This window comes from Monodon monoceros, unplaced genomic scaffold, assembly GCF_005190385.1.
Source record: "Monodon monoceros isolate NGI ecotype Baffin Bay Population unplaced genomic scaffold, NGI_Narwhal_1 Super_Scaffold_4, whole genome shotgun sequence".
In the NCBI taxonomy this organism is placed as follows: Eukaryota; Metazoa; Chordata; class Mammalia; order Artiodactyla; family Monodontidae; genus Monodon; species Monodon monoceros.
The window spans coordinates 4,310,509-4,336,141 of NW_021703781.1; the positions used below are offsets into that span (position 1 = coordinate 4,310,509).

At 47.9% G+C, this 25,633-nt stretch overlaps 1 protein-coding gene across 2 annotated transcripts in view; it reads left to right on the top strand.

Annotated features, from left to right (window-relative positions):
* SLC35F3 (solute carrier family 35 member F3) overlaps nucleotides 1-25,633 on the top strand; it is a 293,367-nt gene that overhangs the window by 173,459 nt on the left and 94,275 nt on the right. Inside the window, exon 1 of one of the 2 annotated variants that reach the window (XM_029245780.1) lies at nucleotides 22,362-22,437. The exons of the other annotated variant lie outside the window; for it this stretch is intronic. Within the exon in view, the coding sequence (XP_029101613.1) occupies nucleotides 22,362-22,437 (76 nt within the window). Of the gene's footprint in view, nucleotides 1-22,361; nucleotides 22,438-25,633 lie in introns of those variants that run through there. 2 annotated transcript variants of the gene reach the window in all.

The following is a 25,633-nucleotide window of genomic DNA, read 5'->3' on the forward strand; positions in this document are numbered from 1 at the left end:
AGGTAAATTGCATAATTCTTCCGCACCAGCCTGATCTCGAATATTCTGTTCTGTTGACACAACTCGCATCCAGTGAATCCGCCGTTTCAGCAGTTATTTTCAGTAACCGTGGAAATAGTGACTCACGTGTGCAAAGTGCTGGGCTAGGCGCTTCGTGAACGCGCCTCACCTAATCCTCACGGCGTCCTTTTGCAAGGTCGTAATCTCTGTTATTGTCAGGATGATGATGGGACACCATGGCAGGAGGCCAGTCGTGAGCCTGGCACTTGAAAAACGCTCGGGGCTATGGAGCCTCTTCCCTTTCCCTTGGTCTCTGGCCTGGCTCTGAACCCTCCTTCCTCATCTTAGCTACCCCAGCTTTCCTACCCTCCCCTGTATGCCCAGCCCTCCTGGCTCTCCAAGGAGGGAAATTGGTCTGATACACATAGCAGCTCTTCTATCGGGAGGGGAAAATCAATGGTAGTTCCCTAGGTTCTTAACTCTGGGGCTCTTGTCACTTTCCATCAGCACCTCTGCAGGGGCCCCAGTTATTAACCGCTGATCCCACCTTGTGTGAAAGATTTTTAAATCAGATGCTCTACGTAAAGCTTCCTACCTCCTAGATAAAAGGAGAACCAGCCAGGCTTGCCCATACAAACACAGGGCTGTCAGGAAGTGACTCAGGTGGGGAGGAGAGAGGATCCCAGACACAGGAAGTGAGGATAAGCGGCTCCTGGATACACAGAGGGTCAGCGGGACCCCTTAAGGGCTAAGGAACAGACGTGAGCACTTACATAAGAGACCCTGGGCATCTCCAGACTCTCTCTGTGATAGGAGGTGACTTGTCTATGTGCATCCTTGGTCCCAGAATGTTCCGATTCTGGTGATTTTCAGCCCACTTTCCTGTTTCCTACCATGCCCAGTTCTGCAGAAGAGCAGTTAGAAAGACAGACAAGAGGGACTTCTCTGGCGGTCCAGTGGTTACGACTCTGTGCTTTCAATGCAGAGGGGGGCGGGTTCGATCCCTGGTCGGGGAACTAAGAGCCCACGTGCCTCATGTCGCAGCCAAAAAAAAAACAGGTGTCTGCATGTTTGGAAAGAGCACATATGCCTGGAGCCTTGTGAGCATCCTTCCTGCCAGCCTTTCCGTGAGCTTGGAGACACTCCTCTCTAAGCAGGGGATAAAACAACAGCTCAGCATTCCTGCCTCTTAAAACTGCACGCGGCTCTGAGAAGGGCAAGGAAGACCAACCACAAGCAAGTGGACCAGTGGAAAGGGAAGGAGCGACCAGAGGGCACGTGCGGTCAGAACCCCTCTGCTGTCTGCTGCTTTCTCTGCCCCGCGGCTGTCCCGGCCAGGCCTTCCAGGGAGCAGTTGCTAAGACGGTCTTTGTCAAAGAACTCACGTACCATCCCAGCACCCCCTTCACTCCAGCCTCCTCCAGGCATGCGATGGTCCTATTGCACTGCAGATTTACCTCTTGCCTTATTTCCATCCCGTTCCCACGGTACAATGTCTTGATTCAACCTTGACTTTATTCCACCTGGTTTCCCACACTTTTGGCTTCCCACCGTGACCCTGGCCGGGGGCAGAAGGAGATAAAGGAACATTTTAATAGTCCGGAGGTATCGAGGCTTCAAGACCAGGTGGGTTGGGTCCCTACCTGCTTTTTCAGCCTCACCCCTTGACGCATGTCCTGCTCGCTCTGTTCTTGGGACGTGCACCTCCTTTCCTCGTGTCTCCTTTGGCTGGAATGTTCTTGTCCCAGCTCTTAGCTTATTCTTCCTCCAGGTTTCAGCTAAGTTTTCACATTCTCAGAGGGAGCCTCCCTGACCCCCACAGACCTAGCACATCACCCCGCTTCCTGCTCTACTTCTTCACTGTCTCCCGCTGAAGTGTAAGCCCCACGAGGGCAGATGCTTGACCTTGTCCAACATGAACACAGCTGCATGTCAGTAAAAGCAGGAAAATGGGTTTGATTCAGTGACCGCTGATGGTAGGGGAAAGCACTGAACTCCACTCGGATGGTATAGGTGTCGACTGAGAAAAAAAAAAAGCACAACCTAAAAGTTGAGAGTTTTGTTCTATTCGGCAGACATTCTGAGGACTTTAAGCCCGGACACAGCATCTCAGATAATGCTGAGAAACTCTCCCGAAGAGGCAAGTGGGGGAGCCAGGATATATAGGAATTTTTGCAACAAAAGACTAGGCAGTCGGAACATCAAAAGATTACTGTTAATAAAAGAAAACCAGAAATCTCAAGTTATGGAATTTAGCACTTTCCTATGTATGGGAAGGTGCAAAGTGTGGGCTCACTGAAATATCCCTTTGACATGCACCTCGGCTACCTGGGGCCCGTATCCTGTGCTTTCCCATCCTGAGCTTCCGCAGAGTGCACTGTTCGGGGTGGCTGTAGTATCTGATGGTTTTATGGGGGAGCATCCTGTTTCCATCCTGGGTTCCCTCAGGGCTCACCGTCAGGGCGGCTGTAATGTGATGGCTTGGTGGCTGCCACATCCTTTCTTTACTGATATGGCATGTGGCATTCTTAGTTCACACCGAGGTGACTGGAAAGGGGTGGGTGTGGGACTCAGCAGCGTCAAGCACAGTAGACAGTAGAGGCAGGAAAGCGAAGAATTAGAAAATGCAGGACGGGGGTGGTTCCTAAGAAACCCGTCTGGGTTCGTTACCTGGCACTTATTGAAATCTGACTCCTACCCTCCCACAGAGACCAGGAGACAGGGTGTCATCAGGGGTTGGCTGGAGCAAACAGTAAATTCTTTGGGCAGCCTTCAGTTTTCGCAGACAGGCTCTGTAAGGGAAGGGGCGTCATCCCAGGGATGTGCCTTGGAGCTGTTAGAAAGTATACACAGAGAACAATACTCAGTATCCTGGGATAAGCCTCAGTGGAAAAGAATATGAAAAAGAGGGGACTTCCCTGGTGGTCCAGTGGTTAAGACTTCGCCTTCTAATGCAGGGGGTGTGGATTCAATCCCTGGTCAGGGAGCTAAGATCCCACATGCCTCACGGCCAAAAAACCAAAACGTAAAACAGAAGCAATATTGTAAGAAATTCAATAAAGACTTTTAAAATGGTCCACGTTAAAAAAATCTTTTTAAAAAAGAATATGAAAAGTAATATATATATGTATGACTGAGTCACTTTGCTGTACAGCAGAAATTAACAACATTGTATATCAACTACTTAAATAAAAAATTTTTTTTAAAGTATGTTAGTGTTTGTTCTAGTCTAATTTTTTTTTTTTTTTTTGCGGTACGCGGGCCTCTCACTGCTGCGGCCTCTCCTGCTGCGGAGCACAGGCTCCAGACGCGCAGGCTCAGTGGCCATGGCTCACGGGCCCAGCCGCTCTGCGGCATGCGGGATCCTCCCGGACCGGGGCACGAACCCGTGTCCCCTGCATCGGCAGGCGGACTCTCAACCACTGCGCCACCAGGGAAGCCCTGTTCTAGTCTTTATGGGCCCAGTTGAGAAGTGGGCTCAGAGGAGCTGGGCTGGACTTCGGTCAGGGACAGTCTTTGTCAAGCTCCAGCCACCAGCACAGTGCCTGATGTGTGAGCTAAAATCCTGCCTGCCGTATCAGTAAACAAAGGATATTGCAGCCATCAAGCCATCACATCACAGCAGCCCTGACCGTGAGCCCTGGGGGAGCCCAGGATGGAAACAGGATGCTCCCCCATCTAGCAGGCAGCTGCTGCAGTCACCCCGACGGTGCACCCTTTGGAGACTCAGAATGAGAAGCATAGGATCCTGGCCCCAGGTAGCTGAGGTGCCTATCAAAGGAGTGATTTCAGTGAACCCAGACTCTTGTATCTGCCCATACAGAGAAAAGCACTAAAAGCACTAAATTCTTTAACTTAAGCTATCTGGTTTTCTTTTATTAACAGTAATCTTTTGAGGTTCCGACTACCTGGTCTTTGTTGCAAAAACTCCTCTATATCCTGGCTTCTCCCTGCCCCCGCACCCTGCACCCTTTGCCTCTTCCGAACAGTTTCCCAGAGTTCTCTGAGATGCCGTGTCCTGGGCTTTTAAGTCCTCAGAACATTCACTGAATACGACATAGCTCTCAACTTTCAGGTTGTACATGTTTCTTTTCAGTCGACAAGTAAGGGCTCAGTAAACATTCATTGAATCAAGGAACAAAGGAGTGAACGAGTAACAGCCTGGTGTAGGTTGGTAGGTGGGTGCAGGGAGAAATGTAGGGCATTCTCTTACCCATGAAGAACCCCAGGGAGGAGGGTGACATCTCTGCAGACTCCAGGCTGTGAAATCAGGCCACGTGCCTCCTGTTGCTCCCCCAGAGAGCACTGCAGTCCTTGTTCAAGAGCATCTGCAGAGATGCTTCCAAATCTTCATTGACCTTGACTCAATATCACTGATTCCAGAGAACAGAAGTTTTAAAAGAACCAACGTCAGGTTGTAATGGGAGCGTATTTGCAGTAATAACACATCTGTTGTGATGAAAGACCAACCAGAAAAACACAGGCAGCTGAACGACACCCACATTTTTTATTCTTAACAAGATTAAATAGATTTACTTCTCTGATATCCTGTACACACCATGATCATCATTAACAATGAGCTGTTAGAAATGCCCTCCAGGTTTTCCCCTCAGCTGTATCACACTGTAAATATAAACATAGGAAGATGTATTGACACATGGATACCAACTCACACCCCAGAGGCACTGGAGAGATTTTTAGTAGACGGTTAACCCTCTTGAGTATCAACTCTGGCAGCTGAGCAATTTCAGAGGGAAAAGAAAGTAAATATCTTTTCCTTTCAAAGGAAAAAGAGAGGAAATAGAAGAGCCCTCAATCGGTGTTCTCATGTATTGAGTAACACCTTTTGCTGAAGTAAGAAATGAGTTCCTGTGAAGGCGTTTTGCTCATTTTCCTGTTGATAACCAGGATTATGTATTTCTTTTAAAAGATGAAACTGTTCCCAGGAAACTGTGATGGATAAGAGAATAAAACATTCATGACAGTTGGATGGAGGAGGCAAGAATTACACTCCAGTTTCTAAATCGCCGTGGAGTTGGTCTTTGTAGGAACGGAGCAGAAACTCAGCATCCCCGTTCTGAGCAAATATTTTGAAAAAGCAAATGCCGGAAATCCTGATAGTTGAGATTTTCAGAGAAAAGTCACGAGAGGTAACAAGGTATTCAACAATTTGTTCAAGAAACGCATGCTAATGCTCTAAGTTTGCCAAGTAGCAAAGATGGAAAGCTAAATAGACATGACCCCTGTCCTCCAGGAGCTCGGAGACCAGTCCAGAAGAGAACTATGTTTAAACAAATAATTACAGTAACTCCTGAGGAATTTTCCTAAGTGTTGGGCTGAGGAAAAATGGGCGCATGATCAAATGAGTGTAAGAGACAACGGGTTAAATCAATTTCAGCGGGTTTTTGTTTTGTGTTAATTGTTTTTATTGCAGATCTTCTCAGAGCCTTTAATAAGCTAATGTACACTGCGGATCTTCTGGGGGGCGGTGGGTGGGTATGTGTTCCCGTCTCCCATAGTCCCCACTGCTAGAAGCTAGAGTTCCAAGGAACACACTTTGGGAACTGCACATGCAACACAGTGTTGCTGGAAGCATGCAAGAGAGCAGCTCTACCTGGAAGCATCAGGAAGGGCTTCTCAGAGAAGAGAGCATCTGATCTGGGTCTTCAAAAGTGCGGAGGAGGAATTTTCCATCCAGAGGGTGGTGGAGGTGGAAGAAAGGCATCTCCAAGGTCATACAGCTGGTTCTAGAAGTCAGGGATGTGAGAGGTGGGTGTGGAGTCTGGGGAGGGCTGAGGTGTAGGGGTTTACCCGCTAGGTGCGTGGTCCTGTGTCCTCATGCTGCAGCAGGGTCACCTGGGACGCTCTTTAGGGGTGCAGATGCCTAGGCATGCCTTAACCCTCCCTCCCTGAGGTCATTTGGTTGGTCTGAGGTAGGAGTCTGAGCACCTGTATTTTCACGTGACCCCGTGAGCAGCCAGAGTCGCAAACTCCTGCTGCAGGTGGTGCAGAGCCATCAGGGGGGTTAAGTGGGCAAGTGCAGAGTCCTTTCTCAGCGCCTCGCACCTGTCCTCATGCCAGTGACTGAGCAGCTCCCCCTGTGCCCTGCATCATTGAAGCCCTAGAGCTGAGGCTGGACAGACTCCTGCCCTCCTGGAGCTCACTCAAATCAGGAAGAACCGAGGCACGAAGAATCCGTGCATGGCGGCCTATTTGGGGAGAGGGTGATGGATGCTGCAGAAGGCGGCCGACCACCACGAGTGTGTGTGTGAGTCATGGCCCAGAGGGCCGAGGGCCAGCGGAGGCATCCTGGTAGAAGTGACACTGAAGCTGAGCTCAAAGGAGTAGAAAGCAACAGACAGGAAGGAAAGGTGTGCAGGGAAGGTGAGCATGTCTGCAGGGAGAAGGCAGGCGGGTGATGGTTGGCGTGGATCGTCTGAGCCTGGAGCGCTTCTGTTTCCGAAAGACCCCTCTGGTGACAGCGAGCGGCCATGAGAGGCTAGGACTCAATGCCAGGGGACCAGTTAAGAAACCAGCAACCGTGCCGGCCAGGGCGCTTTGGAAAATGAATGAGAGTGGAGACAGATGAGGGACAAGACAGTTTAAAATATATCCGTGAGAATCAGCAGAATTTAATGAAAAGCTACATCAGAAAGGAAGAACGTTGAAGCTACGATAGACTGGGTTTCGATACAGCTGTCAAAGGACTGGGCTTCCCCAGTCTTCGCCGTTGCAGCCAGCCAGCCCAGGGCGGGTTAAAATGTGATGGATAACTGGGGTCATGAGAGCATCAGAGTCCATAACGGGCAGTTAAGATTGAAGATGTATATGCTTTAGTTGATTCGCTAACCCCCCTTACTGAAAGGTGCTCAGACTGTGGTGCTGTAATCACTGAACTGGGTGGCCTAAAATTTTATTATCGTTCACGTGCTCTTAAATAACACCTAGTGGTATGCCGAAGCGGGCTCGTGCCAGTTCACAAGAGGCAGTTGTACACATCTCCCAATTTCAAGTCCAGTGACATCATATTGATAGCCTGAAACGGACCGTATCATCCGTGTTTACATCAGGGCAGTTGGAAAATGCTGCACATCGGGGCTTTTATTTTCGGAGAGCTGGTTTAGCACTTCCCAGGATATAGAGTAAATCGTCTGGATTGGACTGTGTGTGGCCTTCAAGGATTTTGAAAAAGGGAAACATACAAGACTCACTGTAAGGTGTTCTCTCTGTGCTTGGTCAGTACAACCTTGTCCTGAGCGGCTTTGATAAACCAGTTCCCTTGGGAAGCCTCCTGCTTGGTTGGTAGAAGGCATGCGTCCAGCCTAGTTTGATCGCCTTTGTGAAGGGGTAGATATTCTGATTTCCTGGAAAGAAAAAGAAGTAATTATACTGTAGAAAATCATGCACTGTAGAAAAAAGGGAAGAATGGGTCCCTATTTTGGGGCATTATTTTCCCTATATTGGCCTTTAGGGAAAACATACATAGAAAAGGGGGAAAATAAAGTCTGGGATAAGCACTGATGAGAGAACTTTTGTTGGAAATCTACAGCAGCCCTTGGCATTCCTAGACTTAACTCTTGCCTTGGGGCCATTTGTAAGCACCCTTGACACCTACGATGTGGGCGGCTTGTACTTTGCTGAGGGACAGAGCTGAAACAGTCACATGGGGAACCAGGCCAGCACCTGGCGACCTTGCCCAGCCAATGAGTGGATGAAGTAGTTGGCTCCAGGCCACATCGCTGCACTGCTGGGCAGTTTTGATTGATGCAGGGTCCCACTCAGTCCCCCCCACCACCGTGCCAGGAAGATAGGGACAGGCCCCCTTCACAGAGGCAGGAGCTGAAATATTTAGGTATGGATTATAATCATCTCTAGTGACTTAATGGGCTCTGAGGACAAACGCTTAAGGATGTCAAAGGCCTGGGACTTCCCTGGTGGTCCAGTGGGTAAGACTCCGCGCTCCCAATGCAGGGGACCCAGGTTCAATCCCCGGTTGGGGAACTAGATCCCGCACGCATGCCGCAGCCAAGAGTTCACATGCCGCAACTAAAAAAAGATCCTGCATGCCAAAATGAAGATCCTGTGTGCCGCAGCTAAGCCACAGTGCAGCCAAAATAATTAATTAACTAAACTAAAAAAATATTTAAAAAAAAATGTCAAAGGCCTAAGGAGTATACGGGTAGTGAGTAGATGTATTGAACATTTGGTCTGAAGGCTGTATGTAGTCAGTTTTAAAACCTGACCAATCTTTTGTTTGTTTTCATGACAGCATTTTTAGCACATATTTGCTTAAGAAAAATCAGTCCCAAAAAATGGAACAAGAGAAATGGTTTTCAAAGTCACCTCGCAATGCCACCGAACACAGTAAACTACGATTGATATTTTTGTGAAAAAACCTTACTATTTAATAATAGATACCAATAGATACGTGTGACCATAGTTCAGAATAAATTTTTATATTAGATTTTAAGAAGCATTTTTAAAGATTTTAAGTTTTTTTCAGTAAGTTTTATTGAGATGTAACTCACAAACCACACAATTCACCTAAAGTGTGCAATTCGGTGGCTTTTAGTATAGTCACAGAATTATGTAAGCATCACCACCTTTAATGTTAGTACATTTTTATCACCCCCCCCAAAGAAACTTCTTACCCATGAGCAGTCCCCCCAGTTGTCCCCCCACCCCAGCCCCCTAGGAACCACTAGTCTACCCTCTGTCTCTATAAATTTGCTTGTTCTGGACGTTTCACATAAATGGGGTCATACAAGATGTAGTCTTTTACTTAGCATGGCGTTCTCAGGCTCATCGATGTTATAGAACGTATCAGCGCTTCATTCCTTTTTACGGTTGAATACTATTCCTTTCTGTGGATACACCCAAGTTTTCCGTATTCATTCATCAGTTGGTGGCCATTTGGGATGCTTCCATGTGGGGCTATTATGAACAATGTCGCTCTGAACATGCATGTACATGCCATTGTATGGACACGTGTTTTCATTCTCTTGGGCACGTACCTAGAGGTGGGATTTCTGGGTAATAATAATAACTCTATGTTGAACCTTTTGAGGAACTGACAGGTTGTTTTCTAAAAGTGTCTGCACATTTTACAATTCTACCAGAGTGTATGAGGTTTTCCTCTCAATTCCTCTACATCCTCTCCAACCCTTGTTGTTGTCTGACTTTTTGGTTCTAGCCATCCGAACGGGTGTGAAGTCGTATCTCCTTGTGGTTTTGATTTGCACTTCCCTGAGGTCTGTTGATGTTGTGCATCTTTTCATGCGCGTCCGTTGGCCATTTGTATATCTTTTTCGGAGAAATGGATATTCAGATCTTCTGCCCGTTTTTCTTTTTCAATTTTTAAAGTTTGAATTGTTTTGGAGCAGTTTCAGGTTTATAACAGAATTGAGAGAAAGGTACACAGATTTCTCATACACCCCCGACCCTGACACATAAATAGCCTCCATTATCAACATCACTTACCAAAGTGGTACATGTTTTACCAAGAATGAACCTACACTGACACATAATCACTCACCGTCCATAGTTTACCTTAGGGTTCACTCTTGGTGCTGGACAAATGGGTAAGGACATCTCTCCATCATTATAACATCATACAGGGTATTTTCACTGCCCTAAAATTCCTCTGTACTCTGCATATTCATTTCCCCCCCCACCACCACCACACCCCCTCATTTCCCCCACCACCACCACCACACCCCCTCTCTGGCAACCACTGATCTTTTTACTGTCTCCATAGTTTTGCCTTTTCCATAATATCATATGGTTGGAATCCTATCATATATAGCCTTTTCGCATCAGATTCTTTCACTTAGTAATATTCCATTGTCTGGATAGACCAGTTTATTTACCCGTTCACCTACTGAAGGACATCTTGGTTGGTTCCAGGTTTTGGCAGTTGTCAACATCCGTGTGCAGGCTTTTGTGTGGGCATAAGTTTTCAGCTTCTTTCAGTAAATACCAAGGAGCACGATGGCCAGATCATATGGTAAGAGTAGGTTCCGTTTTGAAAGACACTGCCAAACTGTCTCCCAAAGTGGTTGCACCATTTTGCGTTTCCACCAAGAATATGGCAGAGCTTCTGTTGCTACACATCCTCGCCAGTATTTGGTGTTGTCAGTGTTTCAGATTTTGGCCCTTCTAATGGATGTATAAGGGTATTTCATCGTTGTCTTAATTTGCATTTCCCTGATGACATATGATGTGGAGCATCTCTTCACCTGCTTATTTGCCATCTGTACATCTTCTTCGGTGAGGTATCTGTTTGGTGAGGTATTCTTTGGCCCATTTTCAATTTTTTTTTTTTGCGGCACGCGGGCCTCTCACCGCCATGGCCTCTCCCGTTGCGGAGCACAGGCTCCGGACGCGCAGGCTCAGCAGCCATGGCTCACGGGCCCAGCTGCTCCACGGCATGTGGGATCTTCCCGGACCGGGGCACGAACCCACGCCCCCTGCATCGGCAGGCGGACCCTCAACCACTGTGCCACCAGGGAAGCGCTCACCTTTACCTATTTTTAAATTGAATTGTCTTTTTATTATTGAGTCATCAGAGTTCTTATATGTTTCGGATAAAAATCCCTGGTCAGATATGTGGTCTGGGAATATTTTCTCCCATTCTATTTGTTATCTTTTCACTTTCTTGCTGGTGAGAAGGATATGAGTTTGCTATTTTTCCTATGTCTTCCTTTCTGACAAAACGCCTTACCAGATGCTCTAATTCACCTAACTTCACCTTGTGAAACCCCCATCTCCCAGAAAACTTCCATATGGAGCTAGGAAGCACTCATATTGTCTTTTCTTTCTTCAGATTGAATTTTTTTTTTTTCCTAGAGGCACAACTTCCTTTCCTAAAAACGAGTCACTTTAAAGGCATTAGAATTTTCCTGAATCTCGTCCAAAGTTTAAAATTGAAGTCCAAGAAAGAATAGCCTCTTTATTTTACCTGCAGAAGAGTCTCTGAAATGCAGGTGGGTCCCATCGATCTAAAATACTCTCAGCTTCCTAGCAGGAGCAGCTGCAAGACAGACCTCCTCATTTTGGCCGTTGTGCACTTCTGGAGGTATATTTAGGTTGTCTCTATTTGGTGTTCCCAGAATAGCCATAGTCTTTTGTTTCTCTGCATTCCTTTTAGTTTTATTCCTTCCTGGCCCAAATTAAGAGTGATGCACTAGACGATTTCCAAAACCCTTTCTACCTCAGAAGGTCCGTGCTCTTAACCACTTGGACTGGCCACAGGGTATCATCTGTAAGCCATACCCAAAGCCCAAGCAGGACTGAACTTTCGCCAAAATCCAAGCGAGGCCCCAGCTGTGAATCGGATTAGGTACATGCTTTGCACATCCCAGCTTGATTCTGTCACGACCATTCAGATTCATAGAGAGGTTTCCTACAAATATGTATCTGAGTGGAGACAGATTATGTTTACCTATATCATTTCTGGACAGAGTTCTGGATGAATATTTTGCAATGAAAGTGACTTTTTTTTTATTCCAGTTTAGGCTAACACCTTAAATTATCTTTTTGGTTTTGTTTTTGGTTTTTTGTTTGTTTCTTATCTCCAGTTAGCTCCAAGGATAGTTGAATTGAACCCTCTGTGGTTTATTTTTCCCATCTCATGAATGAACCAAATAATGCGTCCAGGGCCACGGGTGAAGTGTGCCTTAAAGTCTGAGAATGCCACTGCCGGGGACAGATTTTCAAGCATAGTCATCATGTCTTAGATGTTTTAGGCTGCTTCTCATCCCAAATTAGAATACCGCTGTCAATAGAGCATTTGATGCCAGCTCACTTTAAATAAGCAGTCAAGGTTAAAACAAAAATCGATGAGCTGCTCTCATGTTTCCCATAAGTTGGGCCCCTCACAGAGCTGTACCAGGCTTGGTTCTCACCGCCAAAAGCAGGGAATTCAAGACTTGAATGCAAGTGTCCATGACAGTTTCCTTTTTTAATTATTTTATTTATTTTTTAAAATTAAAACAAAGTTTTTTTTTTAATTGAAGTATAGTTGATTTACAATGTTGTGTTAGTGTCAGGTATCCAGCAAAGTGGTTCATATATATATATATATATATATATATATATATATATATATGTTCTTTTTCAGATTCTTTTCCATTATGGTTTATCACAGGGTATTGAATACAGTTCCCTGTGCTCTACAGTAGGACCTTGTTGTTTATCCATTCTATAGAGAATAATAGCTTGCACCTGCTAATCCAAAACTCCCACTCCATCCCTCCCCTGTCCCCCCTCCCCCTTGGCAACCACAGGTCTGTTCTCTATGTCTGTGAGTCTGTTTTGTAGATGAGTTCATTTGTGTCCTATTTTAGATCCCACATATAAGTGATATCCTATGATATTTGTCTTTCTCTTTGTGACTTGCTTCACTTATTATGATCATCTCTAGGTCCATCCATGTTGCTGCAAATGGCATTATTTCATTCTTTTTTATGGCTGAGTAATATTCCATTGTGTATATGTACCATATCTTCTTTATCCATTCATCTGTTGATGGACATTTAGGTTGTTTCCATGTCTTGGCTATTGTGAATACTGCTGCTATGAACATTGGGGTGCACGTATCTTTTTGGATTATAGTTTTGCATGATGGTTTCCTTTTGATGGTCTGGTTTTTTGTTTCCATTTTTATAGTTTTCCAAGAAGAATGGGCTTAAAGGAGAGGTAAGGTGGAGATGGAAAGGGGGCATGTTTTAGACAGCATCAAGGAAAGAAATCAAGCTTGAGAGAAAGAGGGGATCGTGAATTGTGTCACACTTTGTACATTTGAGCTTTCAGGAAGTAGAGAGAATGGATCAGACCAAATAAATCCAAGCTGAGAAGTATTTGTATTAATAAACAGTATGTAATGGGTATACACAAATCCATTAATAAAATAATGTCTAATAATAATTTCTACCCCAGGCCCTGAAACTGAGGTGATGGGGCAGCAAGGAGCCCAGCCAGGACGCAAGGCGATGGCCATCCTCCCGTCTAAGACAGATGCTGACCCATTAGCCTTTTCACTCATGTACACTCAAGGGCAAAATCTAAAGCTACATTGAAGCGGGAATGAAAAGGTGAAGGAGAGAGAGGACAGGGAAAGATTTCACTGAGACTGGAGCAAAGGCAGAAGCAGTCAGGTCAAGCCAACTGGTCATTGCTGAGCCCAGGAGATCTCCACCCAGGTAGGAGGGGGACCAATGCCTCTCACCAACTCAAGAGCTTTCAAGGTCTGCACTCCTTCCCTCCTGCATATGAAGAAGTCAATGCTCTTATTAAAGCACCTTTCTCACTCCTACCTTCTCTTTGCTCATTACTAGCATGTTCTGAAAATTTATACAGCAAGGATATAAAAAGGATGTGAGAAAGCAAAATATTTAAAATACAGAGAACAGAACTGTATATTTATTTTTGATATTATAATAGACACTTCTGCAAAGACAGAGGAACAATGGCTCTAAAAGCACGGATGTAAAAAGATTTTCTATAAAAAAGAATAGAAATTGTCTAAATATTTTAGAAGAAAAACCAACCACACCATTATTTTATGCACACCTGTACATGAAGACTTTTCCTGTTATTATTAGCATTTGTGTGTTTACAAGAGACATATTTTTAGACCCTTTAAGCTATTCTTAAGCATCAAGATTGGTCTCAAGCCCCTCCTCTACTGAACAACCTTCTCCTTTAGAGAAGTGTCACGGAGAAAGTGAATGAATCACTGTTTTTATTTGTGGTGGTTAGAAAAAAATGGGGGAAAAGTGGTAGCCTATTTACTTTTTTTCTGAATATATATAACATATATATTTTATATGTATAACATATACGTTATATATATATAATATATATATTATTATATATATATGTTATATATATATGAATGACATGGTCTACAGATGAAGGAACTATGTAGCGTATGTAAAGATCATATTGGATAAAATGTGTAGTTTGTTTTTTCTCTAGAACTTTCCCTGTGTTATTGAACAACTTGTTTTATCAGCTGTGTTAAACTTAAACTCTTTTGTGTAAGTACACCATACGTTATTTCTCATTTCCCTGTGGTTGAACATTTAGGTTGTTTCCAACTTTTTACTTATTAAGACAAAAACTTGGATGAACATCTTTATAATATATCTCTATTCACATCAGATGATTTCTTGGGAGAAATTCCTAAAAATGGAAATAGTGGGTAATAAGCCGTAAAAGCTTTTATTTTGTAGGAATTGCAATAGATTCTGCCAACTTTCAGAAAGGGTATATTTTTGCTCCCATCAGTAGTACACGAAACTTCCAAAGACAATCATCTTAAAAGCAAAATGGGGACTGACAAAAATCCAAGAACAAATTTTGTGTAGATAATTTCAAAACGTTCCCATTGGCTAGAAAATCATACTTGTGTTGACGTGCTCTGGCGAACGTAAACCAAGCCTAGTGGTCTCACCAACGAGTGCTCTGGGCTGGTCCCTGATCCTTTGCCTCAGATGTGCCCTTGAAGCACTGAGAAGCTCACCTTTGTCAAAGTGACAAGGAGTTATTCATTGGAACATATTTCTGGAATCCACAAGACAGAAATACTCTAATACCAGCAAGATAATTTTAGGAACAGCCATGCATGCCTTTAACCCTCCAAACCCCACCGGAGCTTTAAGGAAACCTTGAGGCTTGTCCCCTTGTTCTACATTAGCCACTCATTTGGGCGGGAAGGCGTAACCAACTGCCTCAGTCAGGAGGAGGATGTAACCTCCAGACCTCTGGCCTCTTCTTGCTTTTGTCCAGAATTGGTGGGACCTTCTCTTTCAGCCCCCAAGCAAAGAACAGACTTGGCCTTAAGCAGGGTTTTGGTTTGTTTGCTTTTGCCAAAAAAAAAAAAAGAGGTGTGTTCCTTGTATCTGATTAAATCGTGGAACATCTTTCTTCCTTTGTCCTGCACCTGCTTGTCTGGTGACTACTGCAACCAGTCCCCCATATGCCCAGTACAGGTCGATAGATACCTTATGCAAAACAAGGGAGAAAAGGGCCATTCTCAGTGCTTTTGGGGAAGACACAGTTGTTTCTTTGGAGCACTTTATACTTTGGGGCCAGTGGATCATTTGGTAATCATCTCTGACAGGCACAGTTGTCACTCTCACGCAGGGAGTTCACAGAGTTCCACTGGACTCGGTCAGCTGTGCTCTGAGGTGTGGCCTCAGCATGTCATGCGTGGGGTGTCACTGGTCGGAACTCACCTTCACTGTCACCGAGCAGGGAGCACACCCCCAGGAACAGAATATGCGCTTCATTGAAGCCTTTCAGCGAAGTGATTGGTAAGCGTGAGTTCCAGAGAGCAGGAATGCTAGAACCACACTCGGGTCCCTCCCCCACCAAGAACCTGGCTTTCCTGGCCTCCACCAGGGCCCCCCTTTCTCTGAAACCAGAGACTGAGGTGGCAGAAAACAGCCAGAGGCCAGGGCAGGGCCTGAGGGCATCTGAAGACAGCAGCTTGGCCAAGAGTGAAACCTTCTGCTGGGAGCAACGTGCTTCGTTCTTTGGGTGGAAGCAGGGGGCACCAGTAGCCAGAAGAAAGTTTGTCCTCAGGGAAAAAAAGAGCCAGATCAAGACTTCGGGGAAAGCAGTCTAGCAAGGAGGAGGGTTTTAGGCACAGGAATTCCAGGGTCAGGTCAACAGAAGACACTTCCCAGGACGTTTTGCTTGGCAAGGAGGATGGTGGGCCTGGAGCCGGGGGGGGGGGGGGGGGGGAGGGGCAGGTGAGGGGCGTGTAGCAGCTGCTGGTACTGGGAAAACGCGGGGGGGCTGAGCTCTGTCCTGTATCCACCAGCCTAAACGAGGAACCGAGGAGGAGAGCCAGGTCCTCGGGAGAGGAAAGAAGCCAGCGGGGGTCAGGGATGGCGTGAAGAGCACACAGGAAGTTTTGCTGCCTGGAGCTCCTCGGACGAAGGGGCAGGACTTCCCTGATTCCTGCAGGGGCTGCTTCAGGACACGCATCCTGACAGAACCTGCCTCTTGCAACCTGCTGCTCTGGACTCAGCTTCTTGTCCCTCTCCACCACTGGCAGGTTCCAGCTCTCTCTGCCCTGGTGATTTTTCATTCCTTCCCTCAATGAGGCTTACGTAGGCCCTGTTCGTGGGCAAGGTCCCTGCCTCCCAGGGTTTACAGCCCAGCAGGAAGCTGAAGAGTATACAGCTAACTGCAGGGCGGGACAGAGGTGATCACTGCCTCGGACAAATGCAAAGGGCGTTCTGAGTCAGAGCAGGCCCCGATCTCAGAAATCAGAACTTCTGAACTTCTGTCCGCCCAACTTGAATGGTCCTCAGGGAACGGCACCCTTGCCTGTGGGTGCTGCCCTGTCCTGGGCTTAGTAACTCAGGAGTGGAGTGGCTCCTTCCCAAACCCACACATCTTTCCTCTTTTCAAGCCGAGTCTGAAGGCCAGTCGCTTTGTTTCACCCTTGGAAACAAACACCAGCCAAGGGAGTCTGCCCCGGGTGCTGACAGGGATGTGATGTAGGTCAGTATCCTAGCTCCCACCCCGCAGAGGGGGAGGAGCAGGGGGGATCGGACGGGAGGCCAGCTGGGGTCGATGAATCATCCGGAGAACGGCAAAGCTGTTTCTGAGCTAAATGCCATCTGATCGGGCTCCGCACCTTGAGTCCACTGTCCTGGTCTCTAAAGCACTTCCTCTGAGATGAAGCCAGTGAGGGCCAGAGAGCCCTGGGCACAGGGGAATCAGCCAGCGCGGTTAGTCACCCCTGGTACCACGCGGGCGGAAGGCACAGTCCTGGAGGAGGGTGAAGCCGACAATTCTAGAAGAACTCTGGGTCCTGTGAATTCCCCCCCCTCCCTCCCTCCCTCCTCCTTCCCTCCCTCTCTCCCTTGTTTCCTTCCTGCCTTCCTTCCTGCTTTGAGCACCTACTACATAAGCCATACACTGTGTTCGGCCCTGGAGATAACAACAAAACAGAGATGGCCCCTCCCCATTAAAGAACCTAGTGGGAGAGACTGAAAATAGCGCCTGACGTGTTCTGAGTGCTTGCCATCCTCCACATGCTATTGTAATCACTTACCATAGTACCAGTTTCTTTACTCTTCACAACACCATAAGGTATCTACTAGTATTATCTCCATTTTAAGGATGAAGTGGCTGAGCCTGGAGAGACTGAACAACTTGCCCTAATGATAACATTTATAAGCAGTGCCCCTTTCTATACTGACTCAGGGTGTTGGAAGGAATTCGTGGCAGCTGGCATGTCCATTTCCCAAGGTGGAAGAGAGCAGTCATTTCTTGAGTACCTACTGGGGACCAGACACTGTGTGGTCCCTCTACACCCCTCAACTGTGTTGGCACCTGGCTAGGTCTCTGAAGTCCCAGGAGAGGGACCCCCAGGCTAATCCAGGCGTCCACCTAGGAGCGCCCCTAGCTGTGATGCTCTCCCTGAGCACAGGACAGCCTAGGATCCACAAAGGAAACTACCGGACATCCTGTTCCCACCTCTGTGCCTCCCCCATCGTTCATCATGATCCCAGCTCTGGGCCCGGCATGACCACAGGGCCAGCTGTTGTCTAGTCACCATGGAGAAGGCTTGGAGGTGCCCGGACAGGATGTGTCTGGAAGCCCACTGGTGACATCCAGTGATCCGGCCTCTTGATGTCCTGCCTGGAGTTATCCAACCTTGACATTTCTCCTTAGAGAAAGAGGAGAAATCCTATGGAACCGCAATGAGTCTGAGTTTATCCTGGTCATACACAGTGCTGAAGAAGAGAAGGGAGATGTGAGGACGGGGAAGGCCACCATCCTGTTTCCTGCGCTTGCACTTGAAGTTATTGAAAAAGGTTATCAATTATTCCTGCCAGATCAGGGCAATGAGCTGCCCAGTGCATGAGAGTTAATTTCTTTTAATCATGAGACTTTCTCTCCTGTTGGAAATACCAATGTTTGCTCCACTCTGAATGCTGCAGACTGACTTATTTGGGTAAAAGTCCATTTCTGGTTCCTGGAACTACTTTAAGTGATTATTTTTAAATGCTGGTAACCACAAAAATAATTTATTACTCTTACTACTTAATACTGTAGGAGGACGATGAAACACTGTTAATAGTTCAGAGTGAATTAATTGAAGTGGTCTGCTTTCTGGTTATTGAAAATCTTAGCTGGATTTTACATTTTTATTATTTATTTTGAACCGATTAAGTAAAGATCTTCACATACAAAGAATCTTATTGTTAACAATATTTTTCAAATCACGTGGATTATGACCCATGAGTAAGGTATAAAACCAACTAAGCTGATCACAGTCGGCATTTTTTTGCAATGAAAGAACACAAAAGAATAGAACAAGATGAATAGAAAAAATAGAATAGAACAGCCAAAACATGGTAAAAGGTATATTTTATTAAATATTAAAGTCAGTTATATATGTTTGTATATGTAAAACATATTTTCCCAATTTTAAAAATGATATATAATTTACAAACAGTAACATTCATCCTTTTTACTGTACAACTTTATGAATTTTGACAAATGTAAATGTGTTTCTAACTTTGTCCAAAAAGTGAGAAAACCACCTAAAGCAAGAGTCTACTTAACTAAGTGGAGATATTCACAAAGAATAAGATCCTTTTAAGGCCTTTGGAGGCAGTGACAATTGTCTTATCTAAGAAGATAATTTCACACACCCCAAATTTTAAAGCCAAACAGGATCTTAGAAGCTATAGAGTCAGTGGTTTTCAGAACTTTCTTTTTACAGTGACAACATTTTTATAAACCAAGTCTAACATGGAACCCCGACAGGTAAAAGTAGAGTTGCTTTGCATAGAGACCAGGAAACACAGTTTGAAAACCCTCTCGGGCCCCAATTAGGAAACCGAGGCCGAAATAGGCTGAGTGACCACTCAAGGTTGGCCACTCCGATTGGCTCCTGGCTGTTGTTCAAGACATTTTCCATGGTGTCTTGGCCTCAAGAGAATCATAAGTACCACTCAACCCCACCAAAGAGATTGGATGCCTTCTTGGAATGGTACAGTTGGACTGTAGGTATTCATATACCAGCACAGAGGAAAGAACAGGCCAGTGACCCCCATGGATGTCAGAAGCACGAGTCTGCTCAGGAAGGCAGGACAGGTTATTTGGGCAACGCGAGTTACTTCGGGAGGCTGGAGCCTGAGTGTAAGCCCAGAGCTGGGAGCCCAGTGCCAGGAGGAAGCATCGTGATCCTCCAGAGTTTGAGGAATCAGCCAGGCCCTGCATAGCAGCCCCTTCCTGGTGATTCACCCCTCAAGGGTCATGGGTGGATCCCCACCGCTGGGTTGCAATTGAAATAGAGCCACTTGGTGGTAGGAAAAACTGGCCGCTTCACCTCCTTTCTTCTCTGGGCCCCCTCTTTTTACTTCTTCCTCTCTGGTTTGCAAGTGGGAAGTGGGGAGACGGTAGAGACGCTCTTGGGGGCAGGCCAGGGAGTGTAACACTCAGGCTTGTGGTGTGTAAGTTCTGCATCAAAGCCTTGTTACCCTCGTATCTATTCAGTGAACTTAACTTCAGTGATCGGGCTGTAATACTAGGGACACAAAGACCATCTCGTCTTTATGAGCGCACCGTACCAGGCAGCCACAAACTTCCATTAAATATCCCCCCTCCTCAACTGCACTGATGAAAAGAGAGAAACAAACAAGGGAGTGGGGTTAGTGACAAAGAACAGGCTTCTGTCAGAACAGCTGCCGTCTCATGTAGAGCTAAGGAAAGGCTTGGCTTTGATGGGCGAACCACCATACCATACGTTTTTTTTATTTCAGGAGGGAGAGTAAGTTTTTTTGTTTGTTTGTTTGGAACACAAGGTGAGGGAGTACCCAAGGGTGATCGAGTTGAATATAGAAAAAAAAGAACAGCACTGAGTACTTAAGGGGAGGAAATTGAGAATTGGTACCGCCTCTTTGGTAAGCAGAAATTGACATCCATGAAGAGGTGATGATCTCTCAGGTATCATAAGGTCCTGGGGTATCCTGCAGGGGGAAAAGAAGTTTAGGTAACAGTTGATGAGTGAAATTAATGACAGGGGTATTTAATATTGATAATATTTAATTACCTATTTGGCTTGTACATAACATTGTGATAAATAGGAAGTAGATAACCTAAAAAACAATCAGACAGGTATTTATTGGACAGTTTGGCTGTGACCTGTGCAGTAGAATGAGTGTGGACAGTTCAGACAAGCGTGAGCATGATGAACTTTTCCAAAACCACATTCAAATGAAAGGAGATGGATTATGGATGACTTGTGTCTCCCACCTCAGCTGGTATAGTTACGTGAAATTTTTGCATTTTACATTTATAATGTAAGAGAATAGCAGAGCAGTGGTAAGTGTAGGCTTTTGATTCGTTCAGACTCGGATTTAAATCCCTGCTCAGCCTGTTTGACCTGGGACATTTTAGTTAAACTCTCCTCGCCTCAGTTTCCCCATCTGCAAAACAAGGTAACAGTGATTTTTACAGAGCTTTTGTGAGTAGAGGATGAAATGATTTATGTAAAACACTTAGCACAGTACTAGAAACATAGTGCTCAAAAATGGGTACTGTTATGATGTGATATTTATTTTAGTTACTGGGTATATAGTAAATGTTGATTGATGAACTTGATGAAATAACACATAAGAGTATTATAGAAGAGGTTTGTTTTTTTGTTTGTTTTTGGTTTTTGCTTTAAGCTTATTTGTGCTTAATATTTACGAGGAAAGGAATGGTTTAGTGACTTACTGTAATGTCATCTCGGGATCTGGGGACGAGCTCCCTGTGAGAGGCGCACAGCGTGGAGGCTACCACTAGAGGGCTCTGAGGAGACCCTAGAAACCTTTCCTTGGCTATAGTGATGAGGCAGCAACCCTGGGAAGCCCTGGCTTTTTGGAGACCCAGGAGCCGTTCTGTTCATCACGGCTGTTCAAGAGGGCAAGTAATAACAAGAACCCTACAAGAGCAGCTTGTAGGAACCGCTTCCACCAGAGACCTGGGAGCATGCAGGTGGATGTCACCAGAGACAGCTGCTAGGTGCCAGGCTAGGGAGACCCTGTGGCTCCGAGGTCACTCTCCGCCTCTGCCATGCCACTGAGGTACCCTTATGGGTGCTGAGGATGCCGTCACAGAGCAGAACATCAACTTGGAGACAGGAAACCAGGTAGAGTGGGGGGGGTCCGAAACTCTGGGTAAGGACTTAACAATAACAACGAAACCCACCTTGAGTCACTACGGAGCCTTCAGATTCCCAGTGGAGACTGAGACCAAAACGGATAACTGCGCATGCGTGAATGAGATGCCCATAAAACCCTTGGAGTTTGGGGGCCACACAAGTCCCGTGCGTCCTACCTGCAGAGACGATGGCAGGGTGTTTTTGATGGTGCATTATCATGGGATGAACGCCCTGGGTACCAGGGAGTCACTCAGGGATCGCCCAGCTAGTGATGCAAGAGGTATGTCATTGCTTTTTATCAAGCATCATTGGTCAGTGGCTTACAGGTGGGTCTGAGTGGGAGCAGTGAGACCAGTGCCTGCAGAGGCAAAAGCCGCAGCGAAAACCTGGGATCTGGGCGGAAATGAAGCTTTCCCCGCTTCCCAGGGAGTTTGGCCTCTCCGGACCGGGGCAGGGGCAGGGGCAGAAATCTCAAGGCTTGGTTTGCTTGTGGCTGCCCTGCTTCTCTGGACTTGGCATCGTCTCCAAAAGAAAAAAGAGCTGTCCACCGGGGTCAGGCAGAAAATGTGCCTTAGACTCATTCAAAGAAGTTAATGCCAGCCGCTGGAAGCTTCGCTCCGTAAACCAATAATTCAGGAATTTGCGCAGGGAGGAGGCAGCTCTCCGTCCGAAGTCGAACAACTCCCCGTTTAAACTTGTGAAGCGCTGAGGCTAAGTTTGCAGGGCCTCCCTCCCCTGCTCTGGTCACAGGAAAGGGCAGGGGCTGCCGGGGAGCTGCGGGCCGGCCCGCTGCCCGGAGGCTGCACCCGGGGCCGGGCTCCGAGGGAGGAAGCCGGGCTGCGGGGCTGGGCGGCCCGGGGCGGGGGGCGGAGCAGGTGAGCCCGCGGGGTGGGAGCGGGGAGCGCACTTGTACGTGACGTTGGAGTTTGCGGCAACCTCGGAGCGGGAGGCTGTGCGCGCGGGTGCGGAGTGGCTGCGCGGCCGGAGGCGATGCGCTCCGCGGGGCGGCCGCCGCAGTGAGCCCCGCGCGGACACGGCAGCCCGGGAAGGCAGGGCCGGGGCGGCCAGCCGCTCGCGCTCCTCCCCGGAGGAGGCCCCCGGGCCCGCGAGGCGCTCTCCAGCCGGCCCCAGCATGTAGGCGATCGGCGGCGGCGCTTCTGCAGGCGGACGGCTCATCATGAAGAAGCACTCGGCCCGGGTGGCCCCGCTCAGCGCCTGCAACAGTCCGGTCCTGACCCTCACCAAAGTGGAAGGTAACGGCCCGGGGCGGCGGGGCCTGGAACGGGAGCCCGGCACCCTGTTACCTGTGGCCCCCAGGCAGCGCCGCGCGCCTGCGGGGCTGGCGACTCGGCCGCCCGGCTGCCCCGAGATGCCGCGGGCTGCCCACCCGGCTGCCTCATTCCCGGGCCCCTCGGCTCCTTCCAGGCCTGTCCTGAGTCCCCTGGGTCTGGAGCATCCCACCGCCGCCCCCCATGCCCCCAGGCTGACCAGAGGCGTTGCTCAGCTGCCGGAGGCGAGGCGGGAGAGGGTTGGCTGCCGCAGGCTGAGACATTCCCCCCCCCCCACGCCCCGCCTCGCCTCGCCTCGCCTGGCTCTGAGCCTTCCCCAGCCCACCAGCCCAGTGATGCCCCAGTCCGTGGCAGGGCCAGCAGGTGAGCGCAAAGCCACCAGCAGCCTGGAAACGTCTTCTTTCCCCCCAGTCCGGGGACTTGAGGCAGAGCCCAGGGGAAGGAAGAGACCCCCGGCCCCGGCGGCCCCGGAGAGCTGTGCCTTACTCAGACCCAGCGGGCATCCCGCAGGAGCACAGAAGACCTTGCTTTCCCATGGCAAGCATGGGACGGGCAGCAGAGAGAGCCAGCCTCAGCCCCGGACTCCTCCTCCCAGGAGGCAGAGGCGAAGTGACCGAGTCTCCCGAGAGCTGGCCAGGTTGGCCAGGTGGGGGGCTGGGAAGGGACCGGCAGCAGGGAGAGGAAAGCAGACCCCCCAGTTCCAGGCCCTCACTTTTCCTGAACTAAGGAGCCCAGTCAAACAGGAGCCCGCGGGCCCTGAGAGTGAGCCCGGCTTCTGCTATGTCCCTGGGATGGCATCCTGGAGCTGGGACCTCTGTGTGATGGTCTCCGAGGACCCTGTATCCCCTCGCGAGTTCATGTTTGTTACAGTGAGACCGAGAAGCAGTGAGAGGCAGACGGAAGCTAGCAGGGCAGTTGTGTGCTCCACACTCGGCGGGTCCACAGAAGTCCGCCAGTAGCAGGCCTGGTACCATTACCCCCCATCCTAGAGATGAGGACTCTATAAGGCCCAGAAAGGTGGATGGACTTGTGCAAGACCTACAGCTAGTAGGTGGGGAAGCAGGAGTGGAATCCCGGGCTGTTGGATACATGCTTTTCAGAGCATCATTTTGCACTAACCTGCAACTACTTACCTGTTTCTCATTTCCTACCTTTAGGAGGTTGATTTTTTTTTTTCCTTCGAGTGGCTGTCTCCTCCCTTCCCCCATATCCCAGTCTTAGGAAAGACTTGGTATCAGTGAGCTACACCTGAATTCAGTGCATGTGCTACCTCTGGGGTCAGGGTGAGGCACTGCGTTTTCAAGCCTTCTCAGGGACCTTGCCTAGATATATGCGCAGGTTGGGAAGGGGAAGGGTTGGATATTCGCTTCCCTTGGGGAAGCTGGAAATGTCTGCTCGTTCATGCGGTCTTCATAGGAAGTTGCTCTGCCCGCACTGTTTAAGTCAGCCAGGTCAGCTCTGCTCTTCAGCAGCAGGTACCTTCCCCGGGCAGCCCCCGGCCCACCTCGGGCAGGACCGGTCCCAGGAGCCCTCGGAATCAGGCTGGGCATGTATGGCGGGGCTCCGAGGCTGGGCACTGTGACCTCATGTGCTGCAGGGGTCGGGGGGGGGGTGACATGCCAAGCACAGGTGCTTCCCTCTAGCCAGGCCTGGAGTTTGCCATCAGGGGGTGAAAATGGGGATACCCTCCCCAAAGTCTCTCAGGGCTACTGCCGGGTGAGCTTTGAGCCTCCTGTTCGCAGGGACAATCATGGCAAACCACGAGCTTGGTTTTTTTTTTTTTTTAATAAATTTATGTATTTATTTTTGGCTGCATTGGGTCTTCGTTTCTGCGCGCGGGCTTTCTCAGTTGCGGCGAGCGGGGGCTACTCTTTGTTGCGGTGCGTGGGCTTCTCATTGTGTTGGCTTCTCTTGTTGCGGAGCACGGGCTCTAGGCACATGGGCTTCAGTAGTTGTGGCACGTGGGCTCAGTAGTTGTGGTGCATGGGCTCTAGAGCACAGGCTCAGTAATAGTGGCTCACGGGCTTAGTTGCTCTGCGGCATGTGGGATCTTCCCGGACCAGGGATTGAACCCGTGTCCCCTGCATTGGCAGGCAGATTCTTAACCACTGTGCCACCAGGGAAGTCCACGAGCTTTGTTTTTAAACCAACATTTGCATGTAAATGTCTGTGGATAGTGGAAAGTGTATTAAACTAAGAATCGGACAGATCTGGGGATGAAGACTCCCCTTCTGCAGTGTGATGTATATAAATCATAAACACTGAGCCTCGGTTTCCTCAGCTGTAGAAGAGAACTAACAACCTACCTCAGCAGAATTTGGGGAATGAATGCAGTGAGGAAGGTAGGTAGGTGACAATACCTAGCACATGGCCCGGCACACAGTAGGTGCTTAATAAATATCTGGCAATCCTCCAGTCACAGACTGTCTCGCACCTTCAGCAAACCTTCTTGCTGTTCTCAAAGAGTGCGTGTGTGGGGTATCTAGAAGTATCTACAAGCGTCTAGAAGTATCTAGAAGCAGCGTTCCAGTGATACTAGAAAGTCCCCAGTGGCCTTTTTGTATAGGATACCTGTGTGTGTGTCAGCAAGAGTCTGCAGGGCAAGGCTGATTAAACCTGCCCTGGGTATGCCTAGACTTTCATATAGCTCTTTCTCTCTGCCTGCATTTTTTCCCTTGGTATTTGTGTTCAATTTGGCTTTGGGTCTATTTTTTGAAACCATTTGCATCTTGCGTGCTTGTTTTGGAAGTGTTGAATCATTTTGTTTTGCCTTGGATGCACAGGATAAGGTGGTCCCCATACTGTGACTGTTTCTGTGTGGATGGCAGGCAGGCTTCAGGAACGGAACACAGCCAGCAAGGAATATTTATTAGCTTGTGCGGTGTGTCTTCTAAGGGGAGGCAAGAAGGCACCAGCATGTGGTACATATAAAACCAAAATAGAAAATACAGCGCTTAGTGGAACTCAAACACAGGAAGGTGGACAAGATGACTTCATTTACCCAACAAATACCTCCTCCGACCCTGCTCTGTGTCCTTTGTCTACTTAGCTAAGCCCTGGAAATGCAAGGTGGAGCAACGCTAGCTTCATTCTCTTAAGGGAGTTTCAGTCTAGTGGGAAAGAGACATACAGATAAATAAATTATCCAGCACAAGGCAGT